This window comes from Hemicordylus capensis, chromosome 4, assembly GCF_027244095.1.
Source record: "Hemicordylus capensis ecotype Gifberg chromosome 4, rHemCap1.1.pri, whole genome shotgun sequence".
Lineage (NCBI taxonomy): Eukaryota > Metazoa > Chordata > Lepidosauria > Squamata > Cordylidae > Hemicordylus > Hemicordylus capensis.
Genome location: NC_069660.1, coordinates 136,554,165 through 136,578,733, shown reverse-complemented (window position 1 = coordinate 136,578,733; position 24,569 = coordinate 136,554,165). Strand labels below are relative to the sequence as shown.

The 24,569-nt window shown below is 43.7% G+C and overlaps 1 protein-coding gene across 1 annotated transcript in view; it reads left to right on the top strand.

The window, feature by feature from the left end:
* The first annotated feature begins 1,797 nt into the window (after positions 1-1,797).
* VAV3 (vav guanine nucleotide exchange factor 3) overlaps positions 1,798-24,569 on the top strand; it is a 252,339-nt gene continuing 229,567 nt past the window's right edge. Inside the window, exon 1 of the mRNA XM_053247816.1 lies at positions 1,798-2,196. Coding sequence (XP_053103791.1) covers positions 1,993-2,196 — 204 coding nt within the window. The 5' untranslated portion in view covers positions 1,798-1,992. The remainder of the gene's footprint in view (positions 2,197-24,569) is intronic.

Here is a 24,569-nt window from a genome sequence, read left to right as displayed (position 1 = left end):
TTGAGGTTATTTTTGACCTGCACACTTAAGGATTGTTACTGTAAGCAAGTATTCAATTTCATAAGATGGAAACATATTATTAAGTTCCATCTCATTTGTCCCTCAGCTGGGAAGCCAAAATATAGCTTCAAAAATCCTGCAAAGCAGGGGTGAGATAAAATGCTTACGTATGTCTTTCAGACACTCAGAGCTTTTTCACATGAAACGTTTGGTTTGAGATAGCCACATACTTTTATATAGATCTAATCCAGGGTGACTGGCTGAGCCTTGACAGTGCAAAGAGATTTTCGGTCTAAGCTCAAATTCTGAAGTGGCAGTAGGTCACATTCAAGTAGTGCCTTTAGGACTGAGATGCAAGAAATATTAATTTCTTGTAGATAAAGTATTTACAGTTATTGTACCAACAGTGGTATTCAAAGGACAATGCTTTGCCCATTTCAATATGTGAAGGGACCTTAAGCAATGACAGTCAAATCAACACACACCGGAGAACATTTGAAGGCTTCAGGCTGGTTCACACATGCTAGTCAATCAAGTTTATGAAATGGTCACAGACCCAGTATAGATTGCAAATGACGTGCAGGTGCACCAAATCACAAAATACAAAGAGTAGTTCAGAATATTTAAATTAGTATTATTATTAATAATGTTAATATAAAACAACTATACAAAAGACAAAACACATCATGCATTCATACATGCATGCTCATCACTTAATGAATATAACACTGAGTGATAACCTGTGCATAGGGTCATTCCAGACAGAACCCCAAATGTAATACAATGAGCTGTGAGCCATCAAAGACCCCTTTTCAGGATGTTTTCATGTTCACCTAGTCTAAGGTATGAATGGAACCTGCACACATTCCATTCAGACCGTTGTTTGAGGTGTGTCGGCAGGTGAAGCCCCATGCTTTCCGGAAACAAGGGGCTAAAGCAGTGGCACTCTTACCCCTGGACTTCGGGGCCAAAGTCCAGGGGGCCTCCACACAACCCGGACCCCCCCCCCAATCCTCTTTAGTTTATCCTGGGTGGTGTGGTTGCCACTGCCTCGCACAGTGCCGGGTGGTCGAGTGTGATTGTGACCTATGCCAGGTGCTTTAGAGACAGAGTGGGGAAAGAGATATGTACGATGGGAATATGTTATGTGTTGAAATGTTTCTGCTAATACATATTTGCATAAATATACCTGTTTTATATTACATTCTTGTGAGTTCAGTTGCTGTTTGTGCGGCTAAGAACCCACCTGTTAAAAATACTGTGTGTGTCATGGGGTGTTTGTGTACGGCAAGGCTGTTCAACCTCGACACTGAGTCCTGCAGATGTTAGCCTACAATTCCCATAAGCTCTGGCTATTGGCCACAGTAGCTAGGGATTATGGGAGTTGTAGTTCAAAAACAGCTGGGGGGCATATATTGAGCAGGCCTGGTGTAGGGGGCTGATGCTTAATTTGCAAAGGCCTTTAGGTCCAGGCTCCAAAATTACCTAGATGCACCTCTGGGCGAAAATGTCCAGTAACCCAGTGTATCGAGAAGTGATTTACAGTACACGTGTGAACACCAGTCTTCATGTTCATGCACATGAGGCATGCTTTTTTTGCAGCCAGGAGGCCTACTACTTCAACTCAGTATTTCTTTCTTTCATTTGACGAATCGTGAAGTCCTGTTGCTTGGCCTCCTCCGGCGACTTCGGCGTTGCAGTTCTGTGGTCGAGAAGACAGTGCACGGACGCGCTGCAACATCTCAGCACGCGGGTAGGCGCACGCGCGCTGACTTCTGTCTCTGTGCTGGGCGGGGGAAAAGAGGGGAATTGCACGCGCAGCCTCGCCGGCTGCAGTTCAGCTGCTGCTCTTCGCAGTCTGCGTGAGGAGCGGAGAGGGAGAGTCGTTGCGGCAGGAGGCGGTGCAGACTCGTGAAGCCCTGCGCTGCTTTGGAGTTTTGGGGCGCCTGGCAAAAGCGGCTTCCATCCCGGTGCTGAGCCAGCCAGACACGCATGGAGCCCTGGAAGCAATGCGCCCACTGGCTCATCCAGTGCCGAGTGCTGCCCGTCAACCATCGGGTGACCTGGGACACGGCGCAGGTGTTCGACTTGGCCCAGACGCTCCGCGATGGAGTCTTGCTTTGCCAGCTGCTCAACAACTTGCGCTCTCACTCCATCAATCTCAAGGAGATCAACCTGAGACCTCAGATGTCCCAGGTAAAGTGATGCGCGTCTTTCTTCCGGGTGTCTGCGTGCGCCCTATTGTGCTCCAAGTCTCCCTTCCCCTCGCCACCCCACAGTATTAATCGCCTAGTTAATGTCTTTGTTCCAATGCAGGGGTCCTATCACTCTTCTTTGTATGTTGCTTTCACTTTGTTAGCCATCCCCCTCTTCCGGGGAGGTTTGAATTTGGCGAAGAGTTAAGCAGTCATGGTTTGGCGGCAGGGGGTGAGCAGGGGTGAAATAAAGAAAGAAACGCCGAGGTGGAGTTTTCAGAACATATACGCTTTGGGAAATGGAGACATCCGTTGTAGAGCCTCGCATGATCTAGAGAGAAAGAGGCACCTTTTAAAATAATAATTATGAATTATGTTTTTCTCTGATCTCCCATAATTGGTTGACATGAAGCGTTTAGCATTTTTACATAATTTGGTTCTACTTTTCTGTGGTTGGTGAGGTATGGGGGTGGGGTGGCAGAAAGGATATTAAAAGACTTTAAAATTTAGATATGTTAGCTTTTTATTTTGCATTGAGACCAAAAGCATGTTTTATTTTGTTGTACTTTGCTTCCTTGTTGCTGCCTGTGTTCATTTGGGTCAGCAGTCTTCTTCTTCTTCTTTTTTAAAAGAAGCACCCAGAAAAGGAAATAGAGAGGAACTGTGTCATCTTAAGTGAGGCATCTAGGAAGTTGACTGCCTCCATTACCGTTATCTCTAATTACAGTGGACAGGAGGAAGGATAAAAAGCCAGCCCTACAGCAAAAGCTGCTGCTGTTGCTGCCCTCTGAAGGTTTCATGGAAGGATTTAAAGCATTTTGCCCACTTGTCTTTCGATACAATGTACATAGAAGCTCAGCACAATGTCAAAATGGCTTTTACAAGGATTCAGGCCTTTAAAGAGAATTAATGCAAAGAAATCTTGGGGGAAGTCAGTGACATAACTCAGTTGTTCCCTGGCACCTTGAATTATTTTAGGACTGTGGTGGAGAAGCTGCTGTTGTAGAGGAAGCTCAAAGCAATTTGACTGATAAGTGGCTGAATTGTGCCCATTGCTAAAGTGATCATATATACATCCCATTGATTTTAAGGGAGTGTCTAAGTATAGACACAAAAGTGCTTCACTTTGGCTGGATTGTGCCCTGTTTATAGCTAAATAAAAGGAAGTGACCCCTGGTGTACATACACTCTATTTAGGATAGCTGTATGGTTCTCTTTTGTTTTTATACTGGTATTTACCCTGGTGGCGCAGTGGTAAAACTGCCGCCCTGTAACCAGAAGGTTACAAGATCGATCCTGACCAGGGGCTCAAGGTTGACTCCGCCTTCCATCCTTCCGAGGTCGGTAAAATGAGTACCCAGAATGTTGGGGGCAATATGCTAAATCATTGTAAACCGCTTAGAGAGCTCCGGCTATAAAGCGGTATATAAATGTAAGTGCTATTGCTATTGCTATTTTAAGAATGAATAAAATTTCAAGTAAAATATAAGCTTGGCGGTGTTTGGGTTGATTCTCAAATCAGTTATGCCAAAGGACTTTGGCCATGAGCCACCTAAATTTAGTAATGACTAAGGTGCAATCCTATCATACTTGGGAGTAAGCTCCACTTAATTTAGAGGTAAACCTGCATTGGATTATGCTCCAGGTTTCATTGAAACCACTGTGGCAAGTTAATCACAAGTACCTTAAATCTTTCAGGTTTTGAGAGGACGTGCAATACAATTTTAAATATCTTTAGCTAAAAGTAAGCTCCTCTGCTTTCAGTAGGACTTATTCCCAGGACTAAGTCCAGTATACAGGACTAAGTCCAACTGCAGTAGTCATGACTGACTTTAGCTGGATTGGTGCCTTTTGATTTTATCCCACTTTCTACCACTGAAGTATGTGGGACTGCTCTGCTTCAGTGCAAGGACAGTACCCCAACAGAGTTGAGGATTAGGTTCTCTTGTTGTAGAACTAAAATCTGCACACATTGCTTAGCTTGTATTTATTTACAAGCTCCTTCTTATATTTAGGTTTTTAGCCTGGAAACTGGCCCTATTGAAATCAGCAGCACAACTTAATAATAATGCTTAGAACATGCAGCATTATCTCAGGCATCTTTCAACTGTCCTATAGAATTCCATCAGTATTAAACCCCTGTTGACAATATGAAGTCGCTAAGAAAATGACTTGCTTAAAGCCACTTAATGTGCTCACACTGAGGTGAAATAAAATAAGTCTCTTGGCCACTGCACTAACTCTAATTTTACACAGCCTTTTGTCATTCAGTGTTGCAACCTGGGCATGTAATTCTCAGGCACATTTGAGCATGCTTATGCAGTATTTAAATCAATGTGACATGTTGCGCTGAATTCTGTAACCTTCACGATTTTTCAAGCTTGGGCCACACTGACTAAAAGCCTTCAATGTGGGAGCCACATTTCCCACTTTGCTGGCCTCCACACATTACTGCACTATTCTCAGTGCTGGGAGGGCCTTTAAAGAGAGACGGAGCCCTCTCCAAAGAGCTCTAGAGGAAAAGCGCTGGGAAGGGCTTCATTTCTCTGCTCTCCATGCATGCCTTCCAAGATGGTGTAAGGGCTCAAGAGGCCTCCATTTCCCTTAAAGGAGCCCCCCTCCCCATGCTGGGCACAGCACTGCACAGTGGGAATGGTCACCTTTGCATAATGTGAAGGGGACTGTGCAGAGTATTCAGCTTTAGCTGCAGCTTTGCACAGGCTCAATAAACATTTAGGGGGCTGCACTTGGGGTTGATGGGGGTTGTCACTGGCCCCAGGCCTTAGAGTGAAGTGAAGTGAAGTTGTGCCATTGAGTCGGTGTCAACTCCTGGCGACCACAGAGCCCTGTGGTTGTCTTTGGTAGAATACAGGAGGGGTTTACCATTGCTGTCTCCTGCACAGTATGAGAGGATGCCTTTCAGCACCTTCCTATTTTGCTGCTGCCTGATATAGGTGTCTCTCATAGTCTGGGAAACATACCAGTGGGGATTCGAACTGGCAACCTCTTGCTCCCTAGGCGAGTTACTTGAGTTGCCAGCTTCTGAGTTGGAGGCAGTGCCTGCTATTTTAATAGCTCCAGGGCAATGAGATGTTACCTAGCAATACAGGTTTCTCCTATCCCAGTGCTTGCTTCAGTCAATTGCTCTGCCCCTTTCCCTTCACAGCCTACTATATAGTGAGCAAGACCTCGACTTTTCAGCAGGCAGGTGAGCAGCAGTCCTTTAGAATAGTGGCATAGTATCCTAATGGTGCAGCGGGGAAATGACTTGACTAGCAAGCCAGAGGTTGCCGGTATAGGAAGATGCTAAAAGGCATCATCTCATAGTGCGTGGGAGGAGGCGATGGTAAACCCCTCCTGTATTCTACCAAAGACAACCACAGGGCTCTGTGGGCGCCAGGAGTCAACATCAACTCGATGGCACACTTTATCTTTAGAGAACATTATATGTTTTTGAAGGTTGCCTTCTTTGTCGTCCACTGTTTTGTTGCTATATATTTTACTTTTGAAGGCTTTTGGAGTACCTGCTAGTGTTTTCAAGAGTGATGTTAGAGCTTGATGATCAGGCGTGCTAATAAAGGACATCGGATTATGCAGGGCCAGCTTCAGGTTTTAGAGGGCCCTTGGCAAACAGTGACCTCCCTCAAGGTTCATGATGGATGCACCTGGCGAACGTGAGCGGCTTTATAACACATCAGACCATTGTCCATCTATCCAGGGGCGTAGCTATAATTGAACGAAAGGGTTCAAAGAACACGGGCCCCCAGCTCCACCCCTCCCTATTTTCTGCATTATCTCCCTCACACTGGGGGGCCGCCAGAGAGAGTGCTGAACACAGGCCTCCTCTCCCCTAGCTTCGCCCCTGCATCTATCTCAGTATTGTCTACACTGCCTGGTAGCAGCTCTTCAAGATTTCCGGCAGTAGTCTTTCCCAGCCCTATTGGAAGGCAAACCTTGCTTTGCAAAGGAGACAATTCAGGTTCACTGCCTCAAGACCAGCTCTTCACCCTTGGATGGGATAGAGAGAGGAGGGCAAGGACAATCAGCTGAGAGCCATTCCATCACCTCTGCACAAGAGCTAGGGGTGTAGAGGTAGCCTTGGGGTTTGGCAGTGGGCCCTCAGCAGTTGTCCAATATGCTGACACCTGATGGTCCCAGCCCTGCAATTATGCACACATGTAAAATTCAGGTTGGTTGCAGCCCTTGGTTAGTAGTGCAATGTGTGTTCAACCTAGGTCCAAAAATCAGTTGTGTTCAAAGCTGCCTGAGAAAACCTGATGGTAAAGCAACCCAAAGGATTGGAACTGGAGGCAAGGAAAGAAAAACACACCCCACTTTGGTTGCAAAACTGCACTTAATTAGGCTCCTTAAATCCCATTCGTTTTGATAGAATTGCATTGATTTCCATGTATTTTAAGCAGTGTGTGTGACTTTTTGTCTTGTGCTTTCTAAGTCTACATTGAGATATTTCAAGGGCTGAATGAAATATTTTGTTTGACTGACATTTATATCAATATTATTTGACAATAAGTGTGCCATGCCCAGCAAACATAGCTTAACATCTGAGGGTCTCATAGAAATGGTACACAAACTTAAGTTCATCACAGGCAACTGAAATATGAAAGTTAGCTCCAGCCTTGTCACTCAGTAGATTTTTATATTGTGTCCCTTGGTGCTTAAGAAGTCCACCCTTGGGAGACGGTTTTGGTGCATTTGAAAATATTAACATATGAAGATAGATTGTGAGTAGCCATGCTTACAGTAATTTTTGTGTTTCTGTAATGTTTGAGACAATTTTCTGTAATATTTGAGACAAAACAGTGGTCACGTGCAGTGCAATCCTAAGTGTACCTTGGGAACAAGTCTGACTGTGTTCAGTGGGCCTTATTTCAAGGCAGATGCATACAGAATTGCAGCCTTAGCCCAAATTCTGTCTTTAAATGCAAAAAGCCTGTGTTCTTGGAAGGCAACCTTTTGTCTACACTGGCTGCTTTAAGGAACATGCCTGAGGAAGAGGTAAAGGGGTGTGTGTGTGCTTTCCTGATTCCCACAGGCAATGAGTTTATCCTCTAATCCTTGATATATTTGCTAATTGCTTCTATTTTCTTGGCCTGAAAGAATGGATCCAGTTGCATGTGATGTTTCTGTTCCTCTGATCCTTAAAATATTGCGTGGTAATGCCAATCGCATTTATTTTAGTGGAATGTAATACCACATAAGTGGCTTAGCATCACAGTCTCACTGGAGTTTCTAGGCCTCTCTTGCACATGATGTTTTAGTCTTGTATTCAACTATCTATAGTCTGCATACGTGAACTCCCTTTTTATAGAGCCTATTGAAAATATTTAAGAATTTTAATAGGCCCATCTGAGTTTGTGGAAAGGCAGCCTTAAAGTCCATCAACTGAATAATAAACTAGAAACATTTCCACACAGTAAGTTACATTTCAGTATTTCTGCCATCATTTGCTAATTAATACTACTTGTCTGGGCCAATAACAATTGATTTTAGACACCATCAATAAGAAACTGTAATGGTCTGGCACTAGGTTTTTAAGGCAGAACATATTCTGGCCTATTGAATTGCACAAATGTCATGGAAGTACTTTACATGCATACACTTGGCCATCCATATTGCAGTATGCTGTCATTTATTTGAGAGGCTGGCAAGTGGCCTTGGGAACTGAGGATAGTCTCTTAATCTGTCATACACACACACACACACACACACACACACACACACACACACAGAGTAGTAAGTCTTAGGGATGTGCAGCACGGAACCAGTTCCGTGAACTGCTGCGAGACCGGGGGGGGGGGGGGCGTTCTTTAAGGGGAGGTGCTGCCTACCTTCCAGTCCTCACCCTGCCCTCTTTCTCCCCCTCCCCACTGGCACTCTCGCAAAAAGCACGTGCGCAGGGCTGCAGTGTGCCTCCCTACAGCCCTGGGCAGCATCACCTCGCAAATGGCTGACGTGAGTACACATAGCACGCATGCATGGACATCAGTCAATTGTGTGGCGATGCTGACCGGGACTGCAGGGAGACACGCTGCAGCCCTGTGCACCCGCTCTTTGTGAGAGCGTCGGTGGGGGAAAAGTGGCAGGGTGGGGGCTGGCAGGTAGGCTGTGCCTCCCCCTGCCCCTTAAAGAACACCCCCATCCTCTGAACTGGCTCAAATGCCAGTTGATGGAACTGGCTTGACAAACAGTTCCATGCACATCCCTAGTATGTCTTGCCGTATTCAGCATGGCTTACCTCCAAGTAAATATGTTTAGGATTGTAGTCTCAGTATTGCATATTGTTAAATTGAGGTATAATATTAGTATTTGCTATTGCATATCTTCTGATCAGCAACTCAGTACCAGTTTCTATCCTTTTATTGGGGTATTGGTGTGTGTGTAGACAATACTAAGCTAGATGGACCAATGGTCTGACTCGGTATATGGCAACTTCCTCAGTATTCTTTTGCAAGATCAAAATCTGAAAACTATTATGTATTCTGGTTCTATAGAGCCAAAATGAGTAATTTTAATGCAGCTCTGCTTAGCTGTAGTTCTCCTTGTGTGGGATTGTATCGCAAGTAGGCTTCTTTCTCTTCATGTGGACCAAATGTTAAAATATAATGGGGACCATATTGTTAAGTTTTGGATGCCTCTAACAGAGGATAAATGGAGCTCTCAACAGTGCTTCAGTAAGAGTGCAAGACAGACAAATTCCTGAGTGCATGCTGTATTTTATAGAATCCTGCTCAGTATTTCCTCAAACCATGCCTTTGCCAATGAGAAAAAATAAAAAATTGAGCCTCTTTGACTGCATAGCTTTAGAGAAAGGTAAGTCATAGAAAGAATTATCTACTTGTGAAGCTGCAAAAGCAAAACTTATAGAAAGTAATGGCATAATCTGGGTCAAGGTAAGTTAGGCAAAATTCCAGTGGAGCAGACCTGGAGGCTTGTTCTAGTTTGGTGTGTATACCACACTGCTGAGGCTCCCTATGGATTTGATCCAGCCCGACCCTGTTGATTAATGTTCAGACTGGGATGAATGTTCTCAGTCATGGCTGGCAACGTGGCACTGTGATGTGGGTGAGCTCTGTGCAAATCGCCACATTCACTCTATTGGGCTGCAGCCTAGCTTAACTTGAACTCAGTTCTGTGATAAAGTTTGAGATAAAGTTTGTAGTAATGAGTATTATTAACTGAGCTATATTCTAGGAAGGATGGATTTGATTTAAATCAAATCAATTTAAATAATGACTTAAATCACTTCTTGGGGAAAACTCAATTTAATGATTTAAATCACTAGTCAGGAAGATTCTGTTTAATCATTTTCTAGTAAAAGTGCATTCCTGTTCAATATAACCTTAATACCTATTAATCTATTCTGAATATTTTAAGATTAATTTTTATCAAAAAATTGGGATGATGATTTGGTCATTTTATTTAGTACCAAAGGAGATGCACACTTGATTGTTCAGACATGTTCCCTTCAATATCTTCAAAGCAGGAGCACTTGTTACGCAGTAATCGGGCAACCAGGCCTTGAATTTTATTGTTGTACTCTTTGTATTTTGCATGTGTGCCTGTCTTGCCCACAGGTCCAGGAACTCCCTGCTTCTTGAAGGCCATGATAGAGATTTCCTTTCTATAATGGAGGGTATACTCAGAATAAGTTTTCTCAGTACTGCATGAATATGTTCTGCTCACTCTTTGTTTCACTTCCTATTTTTCTCCCCTTACCCTTGCATTTCTATCCAGACTTCTTGCTAAAATCTCCTCCACCCCCCCAAAATCCGTTGCCTTTGCACTTGTTGAGAAAGAGAGGTAAGGGCTTGACTGTCTGCACACAGGACTGAACATAGGACTGGACACGTCTCTCATCTTTGTATACTTTAACAAGTTTGTTCATAGAATATAAATAGAAGTTACCATTACTATTGACCTGGGTTCATTTTTTAAACAAATTGTTTTAAGAAAAACTTTTAATCCAATTTAAACTTTAAAAAATTGCCCGTGCACGTGCACATATACACACTCTCTCTTTTATCCTCCCTGATTCTAGGCAATGAGCCAGGAGAAGCATTGACTTCAGAACCCATATTCATGTGGACCTAAAAAGGACACTTTAATTGCACACCTTTGAAAGTAAACTTGTTAACCAACTGACTCCTAGATGCAAAAAGATGCTGCATCAGAGCAGCCATGCTGTTTGTGAAACAAAGCAGAAGGCTTCAGGATGAAAGTATCGGCTCATTTATACACGGCCACCTAATGGCACAGCAGGGAAATGACTTGATTAGCAAGCCAGAGGTTGCCGATTCGGATACCCACTGGTACCTGTATAAGGCAGCAGCGATATAGGAAGATGTTGAAAGGCATCATCTCATACTGTGCGGGAGATGACAGTGGTAAACCCCTCCTGTATTCTACCAAAGACAACCACAGGGCTCTGTGGTCACCAGGAGTGACACTGACATGATGGCACACTTTACTGAAAGCTTGGTCCGTTTCAGGCTGAATAAGTGCAATGGTGGTTCTTTATTTTTAAGGAGCCAAACTTATTTTGAAGATAACCTGCCGGCTCTGGTTCAGCTTTGGGAGTAATTTGTACTCCTCCCTGGGCGAGTGGTAATTAGCAAGTCTGCTTTAGACCAAATCACAATTTATAATATGCATTAAAATAGCCTTCTTGTTTGAACACTCTAGGGATGGCTGCTTTGTAAACAGGTTTTGAAAAATTATCTTTTAAGAGGCCTGTTAAACCATCAGATTTCTAAACAGAAAGGCTAAAGCTGTGTAGTTGCAGTGTGGAAAAAATTGTTTATTTTAAAAAGTCATTTAAAATAAACTTTGGATTACTTTAAAGTCCTTATGTTGCATTTTAAAGAATGAGAAGGGCTTCGTTTTAGGATTCATGTACTACTATGGCCATGGAGCTTATGGTTCCTACTTGCTTTTGGAGTTGTTTTTTCAGGCATGAATTGATCACCGGAGATTAAAAACAAAAAACCCTTCCTGATGTACAGGACTTTTGTCAGCTTGTAGTGATGACACATTGGATAGCTTTGGAAGGAAGCAGTAGAGTTGAATTGGGGGAGAAAGTGCTAGATATAGTACTATCTCCCCCAACAAGCTTTTATAAAGGCCAGTTTTAATATATTCGCTGAATCAAGTGTTAATGCTTTTACTGAATAATGCCACTTTGCAGAAGATTCCGTGTTTGAATACTCCCCATGAAGAAAAAAATTATATGTATGCAGTGGTCCCTCTATTTTTTATTTATTTTTAGTCTCTGTGCAGAATGAGTTTTGTTCTGGGCGGCAGTATGAAGGCAGTGTGTGTGCACATATGCATTCAGAGTGGGGCCTTCCTAATTCAACCTGAGCGGGATCTAAAATTAACTGAGTGGACATCAAAATAGGTGTGAGCGTGCGCACATGCACACACCTTAGAGGGAAAATTGCATGTATGTAATAAACTAGCATGCTGGAAGAAGGTTCAGCTCAGTCTTTCCCTAACATGCTGTCTTTCTGTGTAGTCCAGGAAAATGTGTCCACTTGATTCCTTCAAATTGCCCCAAGTGTAACAGCTATATGTTGCAGGTGGATGATGTGACTTCTACCAACCCTTCCTCTGGGCCGGCAGGATGTCCACACAGTGGGCTGGATCCAGAGGTTCTCTTCCTCTGGAGGTCTATAAGCATAATGAATGAAGTGTGGACATCTATAAACATAGACTGAACCACAAGGTGGTTAACCTCTGTAATCTGAGAAATAAACATGCAGTTTGGTTCTGTGCTTATAAAGCATAGGTATGTGTGCTTTTTCTTAATGTGAGTATTTATCTCCTGCCTCTCTAGTTCCAGAAACAGAACTACTGAAGGTGGCTTGAAAGATTAGAAACACATAATAAAACAAAGCAAAAAATCAATAGTAAAAAACATGCTAAACATAGATGATAGAAAAGCATCACTAACTGAACAAAAGTATCATTTAGCAGGAGACTGAATTGCTAGTATTATTCTATAACTAATGCAGCACCAGAAGAGTACAATGGCACTTTACAAAAACAGAGGTTCAAAACTGATCACTAGAGGACAGATTCAAGCCACTGCAAAAGTTTAGTAGAGTACTAAATTGAAAAGTTACTTGGGAAGGCCATGATTCTTTTCTGATGAGCTTGTGTATGTGAGCTATATATCTGGAAGTTTTTCACAAGGGGCTTTTAAAGCCCTTTAACTCGCATCTCCTCTGGAATGGAGGGTGTGCATTTACATATTGGCCAGATTTACCCTGAAGTCCTTGCAAATTATCGGGGAGCAGTTCACAATTTGGATTTTTCATTGCACGTTAGAGTGTAGCCCGATTTATATCCAGGGTAAAACAATCCACTATTTGCATTGGTTTTTTGGGACTACTTGAGTTCTCAGTAAAGCTTCCCAGTAAACTTGTGGTAAAACCTGCTGTGTGTAAAGTCCCTGGTGTAGAGAAGTGTGATCATGCCTGCGTCCACTTACTGAACATAGTAGCCAATGTGATGTACAGTGGATTATGTGTTGCTTGTTTTAAGTAGCCATGCAGGTGCACTCTTGCACCTGCGTGTACCAGGACTGCCTTCCACTTGAGTAGCCCCAGTGGGTCCCTAATGCCAGTGTTTCACTACACATCATGTTGGCCAGTGTTTACATGCATGTGGGGTAAGTGAATTGCATCATACAGACACACTGCATGTATGCAAATACTATGTTCAATATGTGGATGCTGTAAGGCATGATCACTCTCGTCCACACCAGATGCAGCTCCCATATGCAAACTTGTAAGAACTGGTCCAATCTTTTTTGCAGGCAAAACTGTATCTGTTGTTTCTAGCTATGTTCAGCTTTTCTGTAATTATCCTTCAAGATTAAAGCTTGGCATTACACACATGCTCCAGAAGTTTCCCTTTATTTAAAGATTAGCAGCCTGAGGTACAACAGTGATAAAACTAAGGTGTTTACATTTTTGCTGGCCTAAGTTGAGGAAGAACACACAGTGATGAAGGTTTTTTGAATTCAGGTTTTTGAATTCAAAACTTCTGAAGTGGAGCTGGGGAATAATATGTAGAACAGAAACGAAATTGCTTTTGAATAAGGACATAGAACCCTTTTAAATTATAGTTTGTAATTCTGAATAATAGATACATGCTTTAGAAACAGTTATAACAGTACTTCTGTATATAGCCCCACTGAGGCCCAATTATTTTTCTCTGTGCATAGAACTGGGGCTTCTTGGACATTATTAAAAAGTCAAATTACTCATAAAACATATGGGGAAAGTGATCTGATAGCTCTCATCTAGTATGTATTCATTCATATATTCCCCTCTCTCACTTTCCCCGGCTCTTAAAAACCAGAGATCAGCACATGGAGTTATGTTCCATCTCTCTTTACTGAAACTTTCATACTGTTGCAAATGATATTTCTGTTGTGTCAAGGAAACAGAATCTTTTGATTGTGTGGGTGTCAAACCAGGCTTCTGCATTTAGGCTTTAAGGGGAAAGGAGCGTGGACTTGATCATTTTGTAACCTCTTAAGAATTGCTAATAACTATGTATAGAGTATTCTAGTATTTTGGAGTTGTGAGAGAGAATGGTGAGCTACTGTTGAAGTCACCATAAAGTTATGTAAAAGAAGCAGCCCTTAGTGAGTTGACTGTAGGCCAGTTCACTGAAGAAAAGATTGGATCCAATCCAACAATAAAATGCTTGGATCAGCATGATGCGTCATCTGAGATGGTTGGATTAGGTCAGATTTTAGTCAGAAATATCCAACTTGTTGGATTTCTCATAGGGATCAGTGGGATTTTTTTTGGGGGGGGGGGTAAAGGTTAATAACTTCTGAATTGCTGGGCAGAAAGTTCTCAAACTTCTCATGGTGGTAGTACATGATAGCATTAAGTGTGTGGAATTTGGAGATTGGTGCACTGTGTTTTAAGTTAAATTTATTTATTTTTACAAGTCCCATAACTGCTTTGTTGGACATACCATTACAAAATGTGCAGGATTTGAAGCTTTTGCCCAGGCTGGAGCTCATCAGTATGGGATGGATCACTGGGCATGCTTGAGGCAGGCCAGAAACTAATCAACCATACTTCCTCTCGCTAGAGGGTGCCAACCCCAGTTCCGGTCCTGTCTGCTTGAGGCTCGCACGCTTAGATTTGGACTCTGCTAGAACCTGGAATTTTGGCTTTCCTAATCTACTTTTTCTGCTCCTTTTTGCTCAGTGTGCAAGGGCGGGAAGGATTCTGCCATAGGCTTTTGTTGTTTTGCTCTAAAAAATCTTACAATTTTGTTGTTGCATTTGGCTGATTGGAGTTGCAGTTTGTTTGTTGATCAGTTATACTTGGCAGCGTGTTCTCCATTATGGAGCTTGTACACATGGAGGAATTGCTGGGGGGTTTCCTGCCTGAAGGGTCTATGGCCCCCGATTTGGCTTCTGAAGCACAGCAGCCTATTGCTGCCATGTTGGCCACGGGTGTAGCTATACAAACAAAGATTGCAGCCTCGGTTTCCCCTCTGCTTCAGGCAGAGTCCGCAGACCTGATACTGTTGGCCCAGGTACTGGGGTTGATGGTGGCTGCCATGGACTGTGTGCCCTGGGCCAGGTGGCATTCTCGGCCCTTTCAGTGGCTCCTACACCCTTTTAAGGAAGTCATCATGGCGGTGTCACACCAACCAATTTCTCTTTCAGTTCAGGTTTCGGTTCAGGTTCAGGAAGGTTCAGTCCTTCCTCTGGTGGCTCTCTCCAGCCCTCGACGTGGGGTGTGCTGATTACGATGGATGCCAGCCTCTTGTGCTGGGTGTAGCTATAAAGGGTTGTGGAACCCCTCAGAGAAAGGGTGGAACATCAACTGCCTAGAACTCAGGGCAGCCAGACTGTCTCTTCTTCACTTCCAGGAATTTATTCGAGGCAGGCATGTTCTAATTCAGACCGACAACACCACAGCCAAAGCCCATATCAACCATCAGGGGGGCACTCGCTCCAAGGGGCTGATGAAGGAATCTGACCTTCTGTTTGCCTGGGCCGAGCGGCACATTCTATCACCATGGTTCACCTCAGCGGAGAGGACAACACACAGGTGGACTGGCTGAGTCATCAATCGGTCGACCCTACAGAGTGGAGGTTACACCCACAGGTTTTCCATCAGATCACCAAGCACCTGGGCACTCCCACTGTGGAACTGTTCACGTCCCGGAGCAATGCACAAGTCCTGAGGATCCTCTTGAGTTTCCAGTTACCCCAGGTGGAGGCCACAGATGCCCTCTTGGTTTCCTGGCCACCGGGATTGCTTTACGCATTTCCACTGATTCCGATTATCTCCAAGGTCATTCGGAAACTTCACCTAGAGCAAGCAGAGGTCATCTTTGTCGCCCCTCACTGGCTTCAGAGGGTGTGGATTGCTGATCTGATCAACCTGTCTGTCGCTCCTCCATGGCGTCTTCCTCTCCGTCCCGACCTTCTGTCTCAGGGGCCCATTTCCCATCTGGACCCAGGCTGGCTCCAACTTTGCACATGGAGGTTCAGTGCCACAAATTGAGCAGCAAGGGCTACTCTTCACAGGTTCTCTAGACCAGGCATTCTCAGTGTTGGGCCCCCAGATGTTATTGGACTTCAGCTCCCATAATCCCCAACCAAAGGCCACTGGAGCTGGGGATTATGGGAGTTGAAGCCCAATAACATCTGGGGGACCTACTTTGAGAATCCCTGCTCTAGCACATCTTAGCTTCCCATCGCCCATCTTCACAGAGAATTTACCAGGCGTCTTGGGCTGCGTTCTCTCAATGGGCCTGTAGGAAGGGCATTCAACCCCTGTTGGCAGGGATCCCAGAGGTCCTTAGCTTTCTTCAGGCCGGTTTGGACCTGCATCTGAAAGCATAGACTTTGAGGAGACAGGTCTCTGCCCTAGCTTCGGTCTTGGACATCTTGGACCTGGGCACCCAATCTTTACATCCTCATATCACTCATTTCTTAAAAGGGGTATCCAACCTGGCTTCCCCTCCGGTGTCCCATTTTCTGACCTGGAACCTTAATTGGGTGTTGAATGCACTCACCGCACCTCCCTTCAAGCCCTTGAACTCCATCCCTCTATTTTTGGTTGCCATCACATCTGCACATAGAGTGTCAGAATTGGTGGCTCTGTCGGTACACAGAGATTTCTGCATTTTTTTTCTGAGGAGGTTGTCCTCCACTCGGATCCTACCTTCTTACCTAAAGTCATTACGATGTTCCATCAATCTCAGGATGTCGTCTTGCCTTCCTTCTGCCAGAACCCTGACCATTTGAGAGAGCGCCTATGGCGCAAGTTGGATGTCTGGCGCGCATTGCGTTTTTATGTCCACCATACCAAAGAGCTTTGGAGGTCTGATGCGCTGTTCGTCTCATTTTCCTCACACAATTTGGGTCAGAAGGCTTTGAAATCTTCCTTGGTGGCTTGGATTAAGGCCTGCATTCATATTGCCTATGAATCTCAGAATCTGACCCCTCCGTCGAGCATTATGGCCCATTCTACTCACAGCACTGCTACATCTGCTGCTTTCGCTACACAAATTCCTTTGGCGGACATCGGTAAAGCGACCACTTGGAGTTTGGCTACTCCCTTCATCTGCCATTACAAAATTCAGTTTTTGCCGCAGCCCAAGCGACCTTCGGCCATAGAGTGCTGTAGCAAGTAGTATGACATCCTCCCCCCACCCATATTTGGGGGCTACTGCTTCGGCAAGTCCCATACTGATGAGTCCCAGCCAGGGGAAAAGGGGACATGGGTTCTTACCTATGAAGAGTCCTTTTCCCCTGTAGCTGGAGCTCATCAGGCCCTCCCAGGATGTTTTTTTCTTGGTACTGCTGTGCCGGGTGTATATAGTATGGGGGTCATTTTTGCCATTTTTGCCTGGAGGCAGATTCCAGATTGTCATTTTTGCATGGAGGCAGATTCCAGGGTTATAGCTGCCTTTCCCTTCTCATTTCCTGTCCTTTTCCTAATCTAACCCTTTGTTATTCTCGTACAAATTATTCTGTTGCTGTTCTGATGTTTCTCTGCCAGTTATGTGTTTTGCAGCAGAGCCTCTCTTGTGACTATCTCACTCTTCATGTCAGTCCCGGAACTGGGGTTGGTGCCCTCTAGTGAGAGGAAGTGTGGTTGATTAATTACCGGCCTGTCTCAAGCATGCCCAGTGATTCATCCCATACTGATGAGCTCCAGCTACAGGGAAAAAGGACCCTTCACAGGTAAGAACCAATATCCCTTTCCATGCTGACCATTAAGCATACTATGTTTGGAGAAAATAGCTCCTTGCTTTCATATGAAAGGAGTGATTCCCCTCCGCTTTTGGCACTGCATGTTGTTGAATAGGTGGCTGGGCAGAAAGTTCTTAAATTTCTCATGGGAGTAGTACATGGTGATAGCATTAAATGTGTGAAGTTCAAAGGAGACTGGTACACTCTTTTAATTTTTTTTAATTTAAAAGTGCCGTAAGTGCTTTCTTTTATGGCAGAAATTCACAAACTACTAAGCATAAACAAGGTGAAGATGGAGACAGACAAAAGCAAAAAGTACTAGCAAAAATGTGAGCAGTAGTTGAGCAGGGATAATAAAGGAATCTGTGTCCCACCCACAAGCATTGTGACTGAAGGCAACAGACTCGAATCACTGACATGATCAGTTGCTAATGGCCAACTTGATAAGTCATTCCAAACATATCCCCCACCCCCTTTCCCTTCAGCATCTTCCAAATAATGTGTCACAAGCAGTTGCATTTAGGGCTTCCCTAATCTTCCTCAGGAACTCCTAAAAGAACACTTATGAATCCAATGACAGAATAGAGGTATTCTGATAATGTTGACATGATAGAGGCTCTCTGCTGTTGTATCTGATTAGACCCAGCATAATCTGACATAGGCACTGTTACATCTGACTCTATACACAGCCCTAGTTGACTGGTGGGGAAGGAAGGCTTGGGCATTTTCAGCCAGGCTGCACTAGGATGACTTGACTATGGTTTCACCCATTCTGCCTTATGGTTCACATTGCATTGGCTGCTGAGGTAGAGTTTGCATTGAATCCATTCAGCACTGTTTAGGTTGGTGTTTGCTTTTTTTTTTGCTTTTTTTAACATTACCCCCTGCCCACTTCTGTGATAGGCACCCTCCTTGCTCCTCAATGATGCCCAGGTATGAAGATCACCAAAATTGTGGCAGAGCCTGGGAAAAGGAGGCAGGGCAAAGTCATGGAAAGACTGGTAGACATGAGATATAAGCCTAGTTTTCACTAGAATTGGTGGTAACCTCTGACTGGGCTGTACTACCTTGGACTGCAAATAGAGGCTGATTATGTACTCCTCTGCACGCTCTCTTTCCTGCTTCCCCCCCCCCAATAAGAAACATTGCATAGGAAACTAGGGTCAACAAATCTTTGTGTTTAGCAATAGATTTGTCTGTGTGTGTGAAACACCCCCTTCCCCTTCTGCAGACTGAAGTGTTGCAGCCCCTACACAGATTTTCTACCTTATCTGTAGTTTGTGAGGATTTGGGCTAGAAGCGTGCTCCTGGAGGGCCAAAGCAGGACCACAACAGCCAAGCTGGCAAAGTAGGGTTGCGGCTAAAGGAAGCACAGAGACCAGACTGCTGACTTAATCATAGGAACATAGGAAGCTGCCATATACTGAGTCAGACCATAGGTCCATCTTGCCCAGTATTTTCTACACAGACTGGCAGCAGCTTCTCCAAGGTTGCAGGCAGGAATCTCTCTCAGCCCTATCTTGGAGAAGCCAGGGAGGGCACTTGTAACCTTCTGCTCTTCCCAGAGTGGCTCCATCCCCTGAGGGGAATATCTTACAGTTTAGAAACAGCAAATTCAGTATATGATAATTTCTTGCGTTTGAGCAGAAAAAGGGATAAAAGTACTTCAGTGGGAATAGACTTGATTATCTCTTTGAAGGAAAACGATAATGAAGAAAATGTAGTTGAAAGGAGGGGTACCTGTGGCAGGTCAAGTAAAGAGGGTGGAGAGAAAGGAAGAATGGGTAAGTTGCTATAGGAAGTGCAAAAAGAGACTGAAGTGAGGCATAGGGACAGGGGAAAAAAAGCACTTTTATAGTTAGTTAAACTTCCAACAAAGATAAATTGAGACAGCTGGACCTTGACTATCATATGGCCCTTTTGTCATGAGGCCAGGATAATTACATGTTGCTGCTTGTCTATCCAAGCATGCTGGCTGAGACTAATTGCCAGGGAAATAGCATTTTACACTCACACTATCTAGTAAAAGCAGAGCTTAACTAGCAAGAGAATTGCACATCAGGAAAGTAAAAGATCTTGGATTTCCACCTCTTGCATGTCAAAGTTTAGGTGGGTTAGGGGGTGGAAGTAAGTGGGATTATGGAAGCAAAGAAAGGGAAAAGGTAGGCAGAGATTAGTAGATTAGGAAGGTGATGAATGGTTGTCATATAGAGGAAATACAGTTCATGGGTTCTGCCTCTGGGCCAAATTATGTTAACATGGAGTTCTGTGTAACTTCCATCCAATGTACATTTATGTGCACAGTTTAATCAGAAGCATCTTTGGAGCTACAATCAAAAAAGGACCAGGAGATGCTTTGTCCTTTCCCCAGGGACTCTTTTTCCTCTCAAAACACTTCCCCCCCAATTTATTTTTCCCCCTCAGTTGGGGAAAAAGGTGCAGGAACCATCAATAAAAGGGTTAGATATCCTCAGCCCTTTGCCTGTCCTCCTTCTGTTCCTGGTCGCAGTCTCTAGCAGCTATTTTTTGTTTTTAAAAAGTGACTGGGAGGAAGTTAATGTGAAACTCCATGTGACATGTAGTCTGGCCCACTCTGTTTTGCACTCACATCGCACTCCAGTGTGACTAAGGCCTAGTGCTCTTTGAGGTGGCTCTATAGGCTGCTGGTGGATCCTTTCATGATAGAATGCTCCTCCATATAGGGCTGGTTTAAATTATACCTTCCCCACACACATGATTAGGCAGAGGGTGTGCCGACAGCACCCATTAGGAGTGTAGAAGGCCATTCAGATGAACAGCAACCCCTCCCCCACCAATAAAGAGGTGTGCTGGGAGGTTGTTGGAATGGGTTCATACCTCAGTGGTAGAGTATCTGTTTAGCACGCAGAAGGTTCCAGGTTCAGTTCATGGTGTCTGCAGGTAGGACTGAGAGGAATTCCTGCCTGAAACCCTGGAGAGTGATTGCCAGTCAGTGTAGACAAAACTGAGCTAGATGGCCTGACGGCCTGACTTGGTAGCGGCAGCGTCCAGTGTCCCTATAACTTCTGTGAAGCATGTCCAGCACTGTTCCCTCTAACAGGGATCAGTGGTCCCTCTAATTTTTTTACATCTCTGTGCGGAATGAGTTTTGTTCTGGGCGGCAGTATTAAGGCAGTGTGCGCACACCTGCATTCAGAAAGGGGCCTTCCTGATTCAACCTGAGCGGGATCTAAAATGAACTGAGAGGACATTCAAAAACTTGTGAGTGTGCACACCTTAGAGGGAACAGTGACAGGGATTCCCAGATGTTGTTGACTACAACTCCCAGGATCCCCATCTTCAGTGGCCTTTGACTGGGGTTTCTGGGAGTTGTAGTCAACAGCATCTGGGAATCCCTGTTAGAGGGAACACTGATGTCCAGACCGATGCACTCTTGGTGCATCCCCTTCCTGATTGTATGGGCAGGAATGGTATTGGCTGAACTGGCCCACAGAAAACTAGATGTCAGAGAAGGTTTCTGGACTAGTATTCTTGACATGTTAGCTTCTGAGGCATGGCAATTTTTTTTTTAAATTCAAAGAGATCTCACTGACATTGGCAAGTTTTATTGAATACATCTGTGGGATATGTTGTCCCGAGAGAGAGAGAGTGCCACAGCTTGCCGGGCATGGGTGCAGGGAAAGAGGCACTTGCTCTGGTTCAGAGATTGACGCTTGGTTGCCAAATGGAAGAACCCAGCCCAGATAAGCAGCAGCAAGGCACACACCTCATTGTTGGGCTCCTTAATAATGAGGGTGGTTGTTGGTAAGATGCATGCTCAGAGGAATTCTAGTAAGCGAGTTAAAGAAGTAAGCTTTCTTTCCTAGAGTTTAACTTGTTGAAAATAAGAGAAAATTAAAGGGCTGGACCTGCCCAGCCTTGAGAAGTGAGCCAAAGTGGATAGGCTGCGATTTAATTTGGGACAGGTGACTTTAATTCAAACTTTTATCTAAAGTGGGGTAGCTATACTTGTAGCCTTGTCGGAAGGCTTTGTCTTTTAAAACAAATCATCCATCTAGGACTAAGATGTAATCGATTGGGGTTTTAGCTTTAATGGAGATGGCTTCTGGATTGGATTGTTACTCAAATGAGCAAAGACCCTGATAATGTTTTTAAAGGTCTTGTATTACTGTGCTTTGATTTATGTTAGCATTTTTGTGACAGAAAAGTCACTCTATAGTAGTTCTGTGTGTGTGTTTGTGTGTGTGTGTGTGTTGGTAGGGAAGGAAATCTTACAAAAGCAAATCTAGCCATGTACCATAAAAGGCTGGTCCTGAAATTTTGGAACGTGGGAATATTTTTAATAAGGTCCCCATGTGGAACTCTGGAGAAAAAGTGATCTCATAATAGATCACACCTAAAAAATGTTGTGAGGCCTGCTTTGTATATTATAGTTGTCACTTTCCTCTGGCTGATTTCCATTCTATTGTGTTGTAGTGTCTAACAAAGAGAAACCATGTGGATTGGGTGAATGACTTGGTTCTATTCCACACCATTACCCTCAATGGGGGGCTGTGGTGTTGATATGGGCAGGAACCAATTATAGGTCCAGCACATGATTCCTCTTTACAAATGTTACCATAGCTGCTGGAATTCAGCCATGGGGAAGCAGCAAACATACCATGCCAGTCACTAATAGTAACTGAATTAGTCCTAGAACCTCCTTAAAATAAAGTGCTCGTAGATCTGTACTTTAATAGACTTATGGAAATGAAGTGAATAATCTTAGTTGAGTGTTGCTTGGCTTGCAGCAGGGTCCTTTAACGTTCTGCGATACAGCAGGCCCAGGGAAATTGATTAGTTGAGATCAAAGCTGTAACTGACTGGAACTCTGATTTGCAATTGAAAGCAGTCTTGGGTGGTGAGAGAGGATCATATATGTTTAAAGCAGAAGAGTGGTGGAGGGAACCGAAGGGCTGCTAGTAACAACGTGTATAAGAACTTAAGCAGCAAACTGGAACATGCTGCTGCTTCTGAACTGGTGGCATCTTTGATTCATGACTCCCTTGTGAATTCAGATAATTTATAGAATTAAATTTATTTGAAGAATTTAGCTTTCTATACACTACTGTATGTTTTACAGTTGTGCTGTTGCCTATCCTTGTTTTCTCTGAATAATGAGACTAGTGATCCAAAGGGAGAGTAGTACAGAGTCCTTTAAAATATATGTTTTATGGAAACAAATAATCACTTGGTAAGTTTTCTTAAAAACTGTGTGGCTGGAGGAGGCAGGTTAACTTTTTCCTAGGCTTGTATCAGTCTGGCTAATGCTTGATTTCCCCCATAGACTAGTTTTACTCTGCAATCTTAGCATGTATGCTCAGAAGCAAGTCTGAGTTAAATGGGATGTATTCCAGATTTGAAGAAGCCAATGAGGCAGAAAAGGGAACCCGTCAAGGACTTGCTCACATGCAACATGTCTTCTGTAAATAGTAATGTTTTACTCCAGGATTTTAAAAAAATGTGTAAATTTTCTCCCTTTTACACAGTAAGGTTGTGTGTGTTCATGACTCAAAAACATTATAGTCTGCCAGTAGTGTCTTTAAGATGACCTTGCAGATGGCTAGTGTGATACCTGGCCAGGTTGGTCCTCCGGTCCTGATTGTCATTGCTCTGATGCAAACCATGTCATCTTATGCTTGCTCGGCAGCAGTTCAACAGCACACCAAAATCATGGAAAGAAAAGGAAATGCAGAAGTGACTTCTACAGAATGTTGTAGCTGAATGCCAGTCGTGTCATGAATCTCAGGAAGCTGCCCTGATAATGGTGTTCAGAACACAGCAGTTAACAAGCCATGATATCGTGATTAAAGGGCCAAAAGCACTTTAATCATTTATTCCTTTGTCTAGTATAATGTCCTGGGTGATTTGTAGCCAGAAGGAATAAGATTCTGCCTTCTCTAGGTCCTCTGCCTTGAGTCTATAGACACAGTGAATAGTAGACACAGTGAATAGGAGGTGTGACCACATTTGCAATATTGTGTACAGGCCTGCAGAAATGATTCTCAAAAATGCCAGAGTGAAAAAGAACAACAAAACTACTAAAATAATTTAAAAAGTTTTGAATAACTTTCCAATGAGGAAGCAGCAAAAAATGTTTTGCTGCTTATACTGGCATGGTAGTGCCAGTATGGTTAAGATGAAGTTTTGACATTCTGCCTTTATAAATTCTGAACATTTTGTGGGCCATAAAATCAGAATCATCTGTCAAATCTACCTGATTGCATGCAGACATCAACTAGGGGACAAGAGACACCGCCCTTCCAAATTTGGTGCAAATCCATTGAAAAATGGCTGAGATGCAGCAGTTTAAATATCACTTGTAAAAAGAGATGCCTCCCATGTACGTTATGCTTTTTTGTCATATGTAATACTTTTAAATGTTTATAAACATTCAAATATATGTTGAAGCGTAAACCTGTGCTTTGAAAAAAATCGACCCAATATTTCCTGAGTTATTGGTCTCCAAAGTCCTCATAATAACAGGGTAAAAACAATGAAGGGTGCTTATTGTCAGTTTTGCCCACTGAGAGTTCTGAAGCAAGAATTGGGAGGCACAAGTTCTGACCAGTGACTTGCTGGTTCTGAATGCAGCTACTTGATTAGGAAGTTCTAGGAGCACTCTGGCACATCTAGAGCCAAACAGAGCCTCTCCTTGTATGGGCTTTTATTTTCTCCTCCACAGAGGCAGCAGCAAGAGGCCTTGTCATTGCATGCCAGGTGGGGTGAGGTGGCACATAGGAGGGAGGAAGTGGCAAGACGGCAAGGGCACGCAAGGTGGTGGCAGACTGCATTTGATCGTGATCTACATCAGAGATATACTGCCTGTGAATATACAAAACCTTTACAGCTTATATGGTGCAGAAGTTAAGATGGGCATACAATTTCCATGCTTTTAAGAGCATGAGTAAAAATTGAAAGCATTTTAATTCTCATCTTAAACTGAAGGCTTTTGGATGACTCAATTCGCTTATTTGAGTGGTGATAGTCATAGTCTCAAATGATTTTTTTTAAAAAATTGACCAATTTTGTGGTGGAAAGGTCTTTAGGTGATTGTTAGCGACAGATTAATCTCCTCCCCTCTTTCC